Source organism: Trachypithecus francoisi, unplaced genomic scaffold (assembly GCF_009764315.1).
Source record: "Trachypithecus francoisi isolate TF-2019V2 unplaced genomic scaffold, Tfra_2.0 Lachesis_group3, whole genome shotgun sequence".
Taxonomy (NCBI): Eukaryota; Metazoa; Chordata; class Mammalia; order Primates; family Cercopithecidae; genus Trachypithecus; species Trachypithecus francoisi.
In genome coordinates, this window is record NW_022681468.1 from 67,740,617 (window position 1) to 67,755,986 (window position 15,370).

The following is a 15,370-nucleotide window of genomic DNA, read 5'->3' on the forward strand; positions in this document are numbered from 1 at the left end:
CAAGAAGGAAAACAACCCAAATGAAGCAAATATGAGTAAATTTAAAGTTAGGAAGCCGGGCCTGAAGCAGTGCCTCGTGCCTGTAATCCCAGCACTTTGGGAGGCAGAGGCGGGCCAATCACCCGAGCTCGGGAGTTCGAGATCAGCCTGGCTAACATGTTGAAACCCCATCTCTACTAAATATACAAAGTTAGCTGGGTGTGGTGGCACACGCCTGTAATCCCAGCTACTCAGAATGCTGAGGCAGGAGAATCATTTGAACCTGGGAGGTGGAGGTTGCAGTGAGCCAGGATCGTGCCACTGCACTCCAGTGTGGGCAATAGTGAGACTCCGTCTCAAAAAAAAGAAAAAAAAGTTAGGAAGTCTTGCTGTTATCAGTGAGGCAAAGGGAAAGAGTTCTCTGGTTCATTCAAAGATTCCTCAGAGACACTCTATAAATAATTTTTAGTTGTTTTATTTTCACTCATCAACTCCTGCAATGCAAGAATTATAAATATATACAGATTTTATATGTATTTATAATAGCTGCATTAAAGAGGCAGAGGGAACTATCTCAAGGAAACATGATGTCCAAAATCTTTATAGGTGCTGTCCTAGAAGGCAGGCCACATGTAAAAGAGAAACATGTTTGTCTGTTGGAAGAATATAGGTATCAGGAAGAATATTGACCTGTATACACACTGTTTAAAGGAAAAGAGAAGGGTTTTACTTGAGTTCAGTTTTTTATAGTCATCAGTTCTGTTTATTTTTTTAATCTGTATACTGTTGAATACATTATCAGCAAAGATTGATGAAAAGGTCGATGACACTTTTTCTACAATATATAGTATTATTTCAAAAAGAATTACTTTAAAGAAAATATTTTAAATGTTAAGAAACATTCCTATTTAATTCCTTAAGAAGCATTTTCCTTTAAATTTTGCAACCTTGGAAAAATTCCATTATCAAGGTTTTTGCAAATATGCAGAAAATGACATAAATTTTATAATTAATGTATAACAAACATTTTATTAAAATGCATAGAAGGTTATATGGAAGACTAAGCATAATGAATACAATAATGAAAATGGTGGAACCTTTTAGACAACAAATACGTTTCAGTTTCAGAGAGAACCGTTGTGTAAACTACTCTAGCAACCACGGTCTATGTAATCATATAACTGAGTCATGGTCTTCAAGATCAAGTGCTTGCTTATAGTCAGCCATAGCTTCCTCAATCAGACCTATTTTACAACGAACTTTTGCTCTAAATTTATATACTAGAGCATCATTAGGCTTCAAAGACAGGGCTGCAAAAGAAAAAAAAATAAAGATATGTTTAAGCTAGCACTCAAAAAATAGTCTCATTTCCTTACAAACAAAAATTGTATAAGAACGTTTTTTAAAAAGTAACTCAATGGATGAAATCAAGAACTTTAATACTTTTTATTTGAAAATATTTTTCTTCAAACAGAACTATTTAGTTAAATTAAAAATATTGAATCTTTCTAAGCGAACTAACTTGGGGAAACACAGTACAATGACTTTCTTCGAAAGGTTGACATTGTTTGTGTATAGATTTGTAATAATTCTCTATATCTCAGTTTACCAGAGCTTTAAGTTAAGACATTACATAAAAGAATCTATATCGATTATATTAAGGATATGATATCTAAAACCACTAATTCTTATGTAAGTTTATCTAAATAAATAGACCTAATGATTTTCTTCTTTTGTAGTCTAAAAATAATCAAATCAACCACTGCAATCTTACCAAAATAATTACCAAAAGTGTACCTTTATTAAGGTCTTCCTCAGCTAGTTCATATTGCTTTAAGCAGTAGTAGAAATGTGCTCTATTAAAATATACTGCAGCCCAAAATGGACAGCTTTCAATTACATTTGCAAAATCTTCTTTTGCTTCTTTGTATTTCTTTAATATTGTATTTGTAATAGCTCGATTCATGAGAATATATTCATTTTCTGGATCAAATTTTAAAGCTTTTGAGAAGTAGTCACTGGCCTACAAAATATGAAGATAATGATATATTTTAATTGGCAACTTACTATACAGAAATTTGCAGCACTTTTAGTCTTAATTTTAAATTAACGCCAGTGGCATACCAAGGGGGCAATAGAAGCATTTCATTCCAGGTACAGAGGTGCATTGTCTGCAGAGAATGTAAAAAGGTAAACTCAACCAAAAGTTGATCTGTTTTTTGTTATTACAATGTGTCAGCAATTCTAGATAATGTCAGTGATATAATATTCCTGTTGGCTGGGTTAAAATGCTCCCACTGGCTGGGTGTGGTGGCTCACACCTGTAATCCCAGCACTTTGGAAGCCTGAGGCAGGTGGATCACCAGAGGCCAGGAGTTCGAGACCAGCCTGGCCAACATGGGGAAACCCCATCTCTACTAAAAATACAAAAATTAGTTGGGTGTGGTGGCAGGCGCCTGTAATCCCAGCTACTTGGGAGGCTGAGGCAGGAGAATTGCTTGAACCTGGGAGGCGGAAGTTGCAGTGCGTGGAGGTCACACCAATGCACTCCAGCCTAGGTGACAGAGCAAGACTCCATCTCAAAAAAAAAAAAAAATCCTCACACTGCCTCTTACCCCAAATCCCAGATCCCTGTATAGAGATTAAAAATGTTAAAGCATAAAATAGAAAAGAAGGCCATAACAACAGGATAAAATACAAATTAGAAAAATAACACTTGGTTTTTGTCATTGGTTCTGTTTATGTGATGGATTACATTTATTGATTTGCGTATGTTGAACCAGCCTTGCATCCCAGGAATGAAGCCAAGTTGATCATGGTGGATAAGTTTTCTGATGTGCTGCTGGATTCAGTTTGCCAGTATTTTACTGAGGATTGTCACATCAATGTTCATGAGGGATAGTGGCCTAAAAATTTCGTGTGTGTGTGTGTGTGTGTGTGAGTCTGCCAGGTTTTGGTATCAGGATGATGTTGGCCTCATAAAATGAGTTAGGGAAGATTCCCTCTCTTTCTATTGATCAGAATAGTTTCAGAAGGAGTGGTACCAGTTCCTCTTTGTACCTCTGGTAGAATTCGGCTGTGAATCCATCTGGTCCTGGACTCTTTTTGGTTGATAGGCTATTAATTACTGCCTCAATTTCAAAACTTGTTATTGGTCTATTCAGAGATTTGACTTCTTCATGGTTTAGTCTTGGGAGGGTGTATGTGTTCAGGAATTTATCCATTTCTTTGAGATTTTCTAGTTTATTTGCATAGAGGTGTTTATAGTATTCTCTGATGGTAGTTTGTATTTCTGTGAGATCGATGGTGTTATCCCTTTTATCATTTTTTATTGCATCTATTTGATTCTTCTCTCTTTTATCTTTATTAGTCTGGCTAGCTGGAGGTATCACGCTACCTGACTTCAAACTATACTCCAAGGTTACAGTAACCTAAACAGCATGGTACTGGTACCAAAACAGATATATAGACCAATGGAACAGAACAGAGGCCTCAGAAATAACACCACACATCTACAACCATCTGATCTTTGACAAACCTGACAAAAACAAGCAATGGGGAAAGGATTCCCTATTTAATAAATGGTGCTGGGAAAACTGGCTAGCCATATGCAGAAAGCTGAAACTGGATCCCTTCCTTCCACTTTATACCAAAATTAACTCAAGATGGATTAAAGACTTAAACTTAAGACCTAAAACCATAAAAACCCAGAAGAAAACCTAGACATTACCATACAAGACATAGGCATGGGCAAAGGCTTCATTACTGAAACACCAAAAGCAATGGCAACAAAAGTCAAAATAGACAAATGGGATCTAATTAAACTAAAGAACTTCTGCACAGCAAAAGAAACTATCATCAGAGAGAACAGGCAACTTACGGAATGGGAGAAAATGTTTGCAATCTGTCCATCTGACAAAGGGCTAATGTCCAGAATCTATAAAGAACTTAAACACATTTACAAGAAAAAAACAACCCCATCAAAAAAATGAGCAAAGGATATGAACACATGTTTCTCAAAAGAAGACATTTATGCAGCCAACAAACTTATGAAAAAATGCTCATCATCACTGGTGTTTAGATAAATGCAAATCAAAACTACAATGAGATATCATCTCAGGCCATTTAGAACGCTGATCATTAAAAAGTCAGGAAACAAGAGATGCTGGAGAGGACGTGGAGAAATAGGAATGCTTTTACACTGTTGGTGGGAGTATAAATTAGTTCAACCATTGTAGAAGACAGTGTGGTGATTCCTCAAGGATCTAGAACCAGAAATACCATTTGGCCCAGCAATCCCATTACTGAGTATATACCCAAAGGATTATAAATCATTGTGCTCTAAAGACACATGCACATGTATGTTTATTATAGCACTATTCACAATAGCAAAGACCAACCCAAATGCCCAACAATAATAGATTAGATAAAGAAAATGTGGCATATATATACCATGGAATACTATGCAGCCAAGAAAAAGGATGGGTCCATGTCCTTTGCAGGAACATAGATGAAGCTGGAAACCATCTTCTCAGCAAAGTAACACAAGAAGAGAAAACCAGACACTGCATGTTCTCACTCATAATTGGGAGCTGAACAATGAGAATACACGGACACAGGGAGGGGAACATCACACACCAGGGCCTGTCAGTGGGTGGCGGGTTGGGGGAGGGATATGTAAATGATGAATTGATGGGAGTAGCAAATCAACATGGCATATTTACACCTATGTAACAAGCCTGCACATTGTGTACCTGTACCCCAGAACTTAAAGTACAATAAAAAAAATAAATAAATAAACAAGAAAACAAAAGAAGAAAAGTAAAACCTTGTGTAAAAAAGCAGAGTAAGAGCTCAACCACAAGAGACTTTTCAAAATAAGGTTCTAAGACATATAAAAGTGATAAAAACTCACTTATACCAAAAAAAAGGTATAAAAGAGAGGGGAAATATCAGCTGGTTGAAAAGACCAAAGACTTAAGATTATTCACAACTCATCATTGATCTGAAAGGGACCCTCAAATTAGTCTGCAAAACAGTACTGGAGTCCTGGTCCAAGAGCCATTTGCTAGAGCTCTGCAAAGAGGCAAGTACCAAAATTGAGAATAAACAATAAGTAACTTTTATAGCATTTTGACATGGCTATGACATCCCAGCACTTGATCACATTTCTATTAATTCATTTTTATTGGGTTTTAGCAATGTATATTGATTACAATATACTAGAATTTTTTTTAACTGGCCTTTCACCACAGATAGTTGAGATGCTGATTAGACATCCTGCTAGTCAACTTAGAAATCTCTAATTCCCTGATGGATGAAAACCTGGCCGCTACTTTAAAACCTACCTTAAAGAGAAAGTCACTTTTCACAGTAGAGCTTGTCACTCGCCAATTACTTAATACTCAACTTTTTCCCAACCAAACACAATCTGGCTTCTATTTCCCCCTATTCCATGAATTCTGTTGCTGCTAAAATTGCAGATGTCCTCAAGCTTAACGGACACATTCTAGTTCTTGTCTTCCATGACATTTCTGTGGCATGGACACCTTTGGTCTCTCCTTCCTTCTTAAAACTCTCTCTGTCACTGAACTATTTTCCTCTATGTTTCCTGAAGAGCTGTCCTCTATTCACTTCCATCATGGATGATATGGAACACTGATTGCACAGTGGCTGAGAACCCAGACCATAGAGTCGTATTGCTGGGTTTATATCCTGCCTCTACTTTGAGTGAGTTACTAAAACTCTATTTGCATCAGTTTCCTCATCTGTAAAACAAAGGTAACAAATAAAACTCCGCTTCCAGTGTTGATGTGAGGGTTAAGTGAACTAATATGTAATGTACTGAGAACAATATGCAGAAAGTAGTAAGGACTCTGTCAATTATTACTTATATATCATGTTTTTCCCAGTGTCTATACACGGAGAGGGAACATCACCTTTAGGCAATACTCCATGAATTTTGCTTCCTCTTACTTTTGAGAGGTAATTAGCTCAAGATGTAAAATCCATCTCAACCCTGAGACAGGTTGGGGGGAAGGGGTACAGAATTGACATCCTTCTGTGAAGAGCTTGAAGAAGATTCTCTCCTGAAGAGAAGGCTGCACCCCCAGTTCTCAGAAATGAGGCAAGGGAAAGACTCCAAGCCAGGTCAAGACTTTCTTCCTAAAGTAATTTAGACTTCATTTTAATTCACCAATGAATTATCAATAAAGAAGACACAATTACACATCACAAGGCATACCTTCAATCATGTAAGAGCAAATTCTTTTTCTCGGGTAAGAGAAAAGAACTTTGAACTGTGTAACTTTCTACTCTAGCTGCCAAATATATTACTTAGAAAATGAAACCTATAAATTTAATGAGGTTACTTGAAGTATCAGAATATTAACTATGAAGCAGTTAGAGGCTAAAGGCATCTACTACAACAGATGGCCTTGATTTTTTAATAATTGGTTTATGCCCTTATGTTGTAATTAATTAAAAAGCAGATCCAGTTATTTTTTAGTCAACTGTAGTTCATAATGTATGCAAGTAGCACATCCAACTGTGGTTTAAGATCATTAAATCACATTAAGTGGTTATCATTAAGTCACTAAAGATAAAAGAAGCCAGATCACACACATTTTTTTAACCCTCTAGAGTTTATTAGATCAGTTGAGGGACCCTTCCTCCTAGCCTAAGTCTTACCTCCCTTATAGTCAGAAATAAGGGGATGAGGGCAGAGAGTGAAAGGGTATAAAAGCCATTTTCTCCACGGAGGCCAAAGCATACTAGAATAGCTGAATACCTATTCCCAAAGCTTGCTAGTCTCTGGAGGGAGTGTGCACTGTAAAGCTCAGGCATCCAGTATATCAAGTCAAAAGATGGAACATATTTTACATGAAATATATGCCCAGATAATTTGTCTATACTTTGGAGGGAATACAGCCATACTTCAAAAAGAATTTAAACTACACTTTGGATCTAACCAAATACTTTTCTACATGATGCCCATATAGTAATCAAAGACAAATGAATGAAAAAGGTGAATATCTCCTTTTCATGCAGATCTTAAACATCTATGGAAATATAAAATTGCCCTGGGAATTTTATTTGCCTTAATCACATTAACTAACTACAATGCACATAAACATTTCTAGGATCCAGTCAGAGGGTGATCTGAGTTTGGTCAAGTTAGAGACAACTGATCTTTGAGCAATTGTCTCTACTGACAGGATAGATGTAAAACTGACAGGATTAGATGACATTAGCTTAAGGACATAAGAAACAGAAAGTTATGGTTGATCTCTGACATTTCTATTCAAGTGACTTTATGGAAGATGACAACTCGAATTGAGAGAGCATTCATATGAAGAAAGCTCGGCTGAGGATAATGGATAGAGAGAGCAATTCAGAATGGGCTTTAATGAACTTGTAAAATATCCAGTTTTAGCAACTCCTAAATATGGGTTAGGAGCTCAGAAGAAAGAAGGAGGGTTTCAAGTAGTGTAAGTCATGATAATAAATGGACTTTCTGAGCAGAGAAATGTAGAGATAAGAGGGCAGAGTGTGCTTCCTGCCCCCTAACAGCTTACAGAGTAAGGAGATAGAGATCAACACAGAAACAACTGCATGACATAAAGCAGTATTTAATCTGTATAGAGAGAATTATATACAAAGTAATAAAGACTCAAGATCTCATTTTGAAATTTAAAACTACAAACCTCAAATGAGGACTTAATGTTGTTACTACACTCTAATATGCTCATCTTACCACTCTCTAACACAATTATTTCACATTTTCTCTCTTCTCTTTAAAAATCCTAGCCATCTTGTCTTTCTTTCTTAACCATTCACTCCCACTGTTAACTGGTGACTAATACTTGTATCCATGGAGAAGATATAATCAATAGATAGGATTACATACTACCAAAATCTACATTCAAATGTGCCCAAACCCTCTGCCTTCCCTAATGACATAATGGGTAGTGTGTTCTGCTCCCATCAAGGGCCACATGTGCAACTTCCAAACTCTTAACTTCATCAAATTCTCAAAGATTTTGATCCTAATTATCCCTGACACTCTCCTTTACCAACAATTTACTAGTTTATTCTTATTAACATTGGAGCGTAAATTGATATCTCTCATCTTAAAGACACACACACACAAAAACCTCTTACCCTCAAAGTCTCAAAGACAATTTAAAAAATCACCAGGAAAAAGATAGTATTTCTACAATGAAAACTAAAACTATAACATTTCACACCACACTCACCCTGCCATGGACACCACTAGTGCTTATACATCCAGCCCAGGGGCCTAAAGACTGACCTTCCCAGCCTACCGCCCTCACTGCCAGTGCCTATGTGCCCTGCCAGGAGCACAAAGACTGCTCACCCAGGGAAAACCACTGCCTGCAATGGCTCCCATGTGCTACCTCAGGGCCTGAGGACTGAACTGCCTGGCATCATCATCTCCAGTAAAGTTTCACCACAGTGTCCACTAATAACCACAGCCTAAGCCACCAAGGAACTCACAGACACCACTGACACTGCTTATAGATGAAGCAATCATATGCAGACTATACCACTCTATGGTGCCCACCCAGAACCTAAGCCAAAGTACCCTATTCAACTCACTTTATAGATACATCTGCAGAAAAAAGTCTTTCCCTATGAAAGTTACTTAATAAAATTGGAAGAAGTGATTGTTACACCAGATGAGCAGATATCAATGTAAGGACACAAGAAACATGAAAAAGCAAAGAAATACACCCCAAAAGGAGTGCAATAAATCTCCAGTAACAGACCCCAAAGAAAAGAAATTTTGTGAGATATTTGAAAAAGAATTCAAAATATTCACCTTAAAGAAATTTAGAACAAAAGAACACAGATAAGCAATACAAAGATATGAAAAAAAGAATTCATGATTTAGATGAGAAATCAAACAAATATAGATATCATAAGAAAATAACCAAAGAGAAATCCTGGAACTGAAGAATTCAATGAATGTAATTAAAAAAATACAATCAAGACATTCACCAATAGACTAGGTAAAATAGGAGAAATAATTCCTAAACTTGAAGACAGGTCTTTAGAAATGACCTAGTCAGACAACAATAACAAAAGGAATAAAAACGAACGAAGTAAGCTTACATCATACAGAGGATACAATCAAGTGAACAAACATTCAATTTTGGGAGTTCAAAAGAAAAAGTCACAGAAAACCTATTCAGTAAAATAATAACTGAAAAGTTCCCAAATATTGGAAGAGATATACATACAGATACAGGAACCTCAAATGTCCCCAGATAGATTCAACCCAAAAAGGCCCTCTCTGAGGCACACTATCATCAAACTGTCAAAAGTCTAAGACAAAGAGAGAATTTTAAAAACCCCAAAAGCATCAAGTCACATATAAAGGAATTTCTGTCAGACTAACAGCAGATTTCTCCACAGAAATCCTATAAGCCAGGAGAGAATTGGATGATATATTCAAAGTGCTGGGGGGTGGTGGGGGAAGAACTGTTAAGCAAGGATACTATACCCATCCAAGTTATTGTTCAAAAATGATGGAGAAAGTCTTTCCCAGACAAACAAAGACTGAGGAAATTCATCAGTATAAGACCAGTCCTACATGAACTGCTTAAGAGATTTTTACATCTGGCAACCAAAAGACAATATCCACCATCATAAAAAATACACTAAAATATAAAACTCACTGAAACAACAGACACACAATGGAGAAAGTGAAAGGAATCAAATGTTATCATTATCGAAAGCTGCCAAATTTTATTATCAAAGATAAGCAATAAGAAAGAAAGGAACAAATATAGAAAACAATAAGAAAACAACAAAATGACATAAATACATCCTTACCTATCCAAAAGAACTCTGAACATAACCAGTTTAAATTTCCCAATTAAAAGATATAGATTGACTGAATGGATAATAAAACAAAACCCAACTATATGCTGGCTACAAGAAACACATTTCACCCATTAAGGACACACATGAATGAAAGTTAAGAGATGTAGAAAGATATTTCCTACAAAACAGTACCCAAAAGAAGCAGTTATATCAGACAAAATAGACATCAAGTCAGAAAACATAAGAAGAGACAAACAATATCACTATATAATGATAAAGGAATCAGTTCAGCAAGAAATATAACAACTGTAAATACAAATGAACCAAACATTTGAACACCCATATATATAAAGCAATTATTATGGGTAAAGAGAGAGAGCTAGACCCATTAATAATAAAACAATTGTTGGGGACTTCAATACCGCACTCAGCATTGGATGGATCATCTAGACAGAAAATCAACAAACAGCAGACTTAAACTGCACTATAGACCAAATGAACCTTACAGACATTTACAGTACATTTCATCCAACAGCTGCAGAATACTCATTTTTTTTTTTTTTTTTTTGATGGAGTCTTGCTCTGTCACCAGGCCACAATGCAGTGGTGCAATCTCAGCTCCCACCTCCCGGGTTCAAGCAATTCTCCTGCCTCAGCCTCCTGAGTAGCTGGGACTACAGGTACGCACCATCATGTACAGCTAATTTTTGTATTTTTAGTAGAGGCGGGGTTTCACCATGTTGGCCAGGATGGTCTTGATCTCCTGACCTCGTGATCTGCCCACCTTGGCCTCCCAAAGTGCTGGGATTACAGGCATGAGCCACCGCACCTGGCCAGAATACCCATTCTTATCAGTACATGGAATATTCTCCAGGATAGGCTACATGTTAGAACACGAAACAAGTCTCAACAAATATTAATAATCAAAATTATATCAAGTATCTTCTCAGACCACAATTGAATAAAACATCAACAACAAGAGAAGCTTTGGAAATTAAATAAGCAAACTAAAATTAAATAATATGCTTCAAACAACCATTGGGTCAATAAAGAAATTCAGAAGGAAAACAAAACAATTCTTGAAACAAATGAAAATGGAAACACAACATACCAAAACCTATGAAATGCAGCAAACCTAAGAAGGATGTTTATAGAGTTGAATGCCTACATCAAAAAAGTAGAATGATTTCAAATAAACACTGTAATAATGAACACTCATAAAACTAGAAAAGCAAGAACAAGCTAAACCCAAAATTAGATAAAAAAGAAATAATAAATATCAGAGCAGAAATAAAGACTTAAAAAATATAAAACATCAACAAAATGAAGTTATATTTTTGTAAAAATAAACAAAACTGATAGTGAGACTAACTAAAAAGAGAGAAAAGACCCAAATAAATAAAACTGAGAAAACTGGGTATCCATATGCAGAAGAAAGAAACTAGACCCCTGTCTCTCCCTATGTACAAAAATCAAATCAAAATGGATTACACTTAACTGTAAAACCTGAAAATATAAATCTACTAGAATAAAACATTGTGGAGATGGTTCAGGACACTGATTAATATGGCACAGATTTTTCAAGAGTTAAGACCACAAAAGCACAGGCAACAAAAGCAAAAACAGACAAGTGGTTTTATATCAAGTTTAAAAAGCTTCTGCATAGGAATGGCAATAATCAATAGGGTGTAGAGAAAACCTACAGAATAGGAGAAAGTACTTACAAATTATTCATCCAATGAGGAATTAATAACCAGAATATATAAAGAACTCAAACAACTCAACAGCAAAAAAAGAAAAAAAAAATTCCCATTAAAAAGGCAAATGATCTGAAAAGACATACAGATGGCCAATAGATCTATTTTTAAAATGTTGAACATCACTAATCGTCAGAGAAGTGCAAATCAAAACCACAGTAAGATATTATCTCACCTCAGTTAAAATGGCTGTTGTCAAAAAAAAAAAAAAGCAAACAAAGAAAAAGATGGATAAAAAAACACACATCTAGTGAGAATGCAGAGAATGGGAGCTCTAGTACACTGACAGTGAGAATGTAAATTAGTACAGCTATTATGGAAAACTGTACAAAGGTTCCTCAAAACAATAGAACTATCATATGATCCAGCAAGTCCACTGCTGAGTATATATCCAAAAGATAGAAAATCAGTATATTGAAGAAATATTTGCACTCCCAGGTTTGTCCCAGAACTATTCACAACAGCCAAGATATGTAATCACCCTAAGTGTCCATCAACAGATGAATAGATCAAGAAAACGTGTTACATATATGCAATGGAATACTATTGCATCATTAAAAAGAATAAAATCCTATTATTTGCAGCAACATGGGTGAGCATAGAGGACATTGTGTTAAGCAAAATAAGCCAGGTACAGAAAGACAACACATATTCTCACTCATATTTGGAGGCTTAAAAAAAAAACTTTGTGTCATAAACATAGAGAGACACAGAGAGTAGAGAGGTGGTTACAGTTGGCTGGGAGGGGTGGGTGGGGGGATGAAAACAGGTTGGTTAATGGGAACAAAAATACAGTTACATGGAAGGAACAAGTTCTAGTATTTGATAGCACAGCAGGGTGACTATATTTATGATTTATTGTATATTTCAAAATGGCTAGAAGATTTGAAATGTTCTCACCACAAAGAAAAGATAAATGTTTGAGGCGATGCATATTCCAATTACTTTGATTTCATCATTACACATTGTATGCATGTATCAAAATATCACATGTGCCCCATAAATATGTACAATTAGTATGTATCAATAAAAATATAACATTTTGAAATAAAATGATTCTGAAAAAAATTCATTTAAAAAATTTATTTTAGAAAAAAATTGTTAAGGAAGCAATTGCTACCAAGAAAAAAAAAATGAATCAGAAATATAGGAACCCAGAAAAGAGGTGACCAGGAAAAAATGGCATGGAAATAGAACTAGAAAAATAAAAAGGAAACCTGACTTATGAGGTCCACAGGGATAACAGGTATCTCAGGAAACAGTAAAGATTTATAAAAAAAATACAAAAGAAAGACAAAGAAAATGAAACAGACATTAAGAAAAAAAAATTTAGAATAAATCAAAGTTAAAGAATATATGACGTCTATATAATTGGTATCCCCAGTGAACAAAACCAGAACAATGAAACAGAAAAAAAATGTTAACTGAATTCAACAACACTTATCTGAAATCTACATACTGAAAACACATACTGTGTACTTGATAAATTTAACCTGCAGTGGTCAACTCTAAGGCATACCTTGTTAAAACTTTTTCCTTAAAAAACAAATGTGGTTATTTTGACAGAGCAAGTTGCTCTTAAGAAAAAGAAAATCCGGTTTGCATCATGCTTCTTGACACCAACATACACCACCAGAAAAGAAAGCAGCGCTTACAAGACACTCAAGGAAAGAAACATGAGTCAAAGAGCCATGATGTCTTAAGGTATAAAATAGGCTACAGGCAAACAGCTATCAACATGCAAAAATCCAGGGAATATTGTTCTCAGGAGCCCCTCCTTAGAACTCTACCAGAGGATTAATTTCAGACAACCAAGAAATTATTGCGGGGAAGGGGAGTTTGGCAAATAGTCTGGTGATGAGAACTGAATATACTTAACTGAAGAACTAAGACTAAAGTGTGCAAGAAGGGTAACAAAATAATACATAAATATTAAATCTTCAGGCAGTGTAGAAATAATAAAACTTACAACAAAATGAGATAATCAGATTATGTACTCCCCAAGTGAACATGCAGTTTATTCTTTTGGATTTCCCCAAGCGTCAGCAGTTGCAGTTGCCCTGCAATATCTATTGTCACCTGTTTCCAGCCTGGAATCCTCTGCTCTTTCCCCTACTTAGCCTTCCTTCAAGACCCTCCCTATGATGTGATTATCTAACTCACCTTAATTTGGACCAATTTTTATACCCGAGAGACTATGGAAACTAAGTTTATGTGACAAGCTGACATAATAAGCTGAAGCATATTTAAGAATATGAGGATAAACTAGTTTTTTTTTTTTAAAAAAAGAATATTACTAACTAAAATTGAATAATGGATGAGGGGGAGGAGGACTTTAGGGGTAATTTCACTGTTGTTCATAGTAGGGAAACTAAATTAAGAGTATTAAAGTTATTTTTATAAAGGTAATCAGTACAACAAAACTATAAACCTTCCTAAATATCACAAAAGCTAAAAAAAAAAGCCAAAAAATAAAAAAAGCAGAAAGTTAAATACTTTCAAAATACTTTTAACATTAACATACTTGTATTACATAAAATGACAGAACTAAGATCAAATGTATTTATTACATCAAAATTAAATGGGCTTAACTTGCCTATTAAAAGAAAAATATTTTCAAATTAGCTCTCAAAGTAAAATCCAATTCTATGCAGTATAAAAGAGACATACCAAAAACAAAGGATTTTAAAAGTTGAAAGGAAAAGGAAAAGCAAAGGAATATCAGGTAAAGCAAATCAGAAGGTCTTAGAGGTCATGATCCTCATATTATACAAAAGGTAATTTGTTCCACAGAGCATTAAAAGAAACAAAGAAGGAAAATTGTAATGCTGAAGGCTGTAATTCATAATGCATATATAATAGGTATAAATATCTATACATGAAATAATGTAGCATGAATTTTCACAAAGCTGACATTATAAGAGATGTAAAGAGAAATATATAGGAACCCCCTAATAACAAGATACTTGAATAAATCTCAGTCCAAGATAGACCAAGTGAAAAAAAAAGTATGAATGTAAACTAATTAATAATGTAGACTTCATAAATGTAGACTTAAATCCACATCCTAAGAGTAGCTACCCTTTCTTTGGAATGACCCTGACATATTCAAAAAAGGTTTTTACATTAGACTACATTAAAACTCAATAAATTCCAGAATGTAGAAAATATAAATGTCCTTCAATCTGGTTAAATGCCCTATTAATTTATTCTTTAGTCAAATGGGAAATAGAAATTACAGGTGCAAAATCTGGGGAAAACATTAATAAAAACATTTCAGAATATACTTAACACTACTGAAATATATACTTAAAAATGGTTGAGATGGTAAAGTTTTTGTTAGGTGTATTTCACCAGAGCTAAACAAGCAAACATTACAGGGCCAAATGTGTGGAATGCTGCCAAAACAGTACTTGGGTAAAAGGCATACTTTTAATAACTTACTACAATATAAATGAAAGGGTGAAAATAAATTAAGCTTCCAACTCAAAAAGATAAATAACAAGATAAATTCAAGGAAAGCAGAAAAAAGAGTGACTCTAAATAAAAAGCAAAAATTTAAAAATTAAGAGTTTGAATCATGTAAATGCCTTATGATTCAAATGAAATAAATTCCAAAAATAGAAAATATCATCATCTAATGACCCAACATTTTTGTTTCAGATATTATGAATTGAAATCCAAAGAGATTAAGGCATCACACAAAACCAAAACTAAAATCCAAGTCTTACTCCCAGTCAAGTGCTCCCATGGCAGAAATTTGGAAAAAGCATAAATTAAGA

The 15,370-nt window shown here is 35.0% G+C and overlaps 1 protein-coding gene across 1 annotated transcript in view; it reads right to left on the bottom strand.

Moving 5' to 3' along the window:
* Positions 1-809: 809 nt before the first annotated feature.
* The window catches only part of LOC117069790 (tetratricopeptide repeat protein 6-like), a 63,764-nt gene continuing 49,203 nt past the window's right edge, over positions 810-15,370 (bottom strand). The window contains exons 17-18 of the mRNA XM_033188221.1: positions 1,777-2,002; positions 810-1,289 (exon numbers count right to left, since the gene is read on the bottom strand). Coding sequence (XP_033044112.1) covers positions 1,153-1,289; positions 1,777-2,002 — 363 coding nt within the window. The 3' untranslated portion in view covers positions 810-1,152. The remainder of the gene's footprint in view (positions 1,290-1,776; positions 2,003-15,370) is intronic.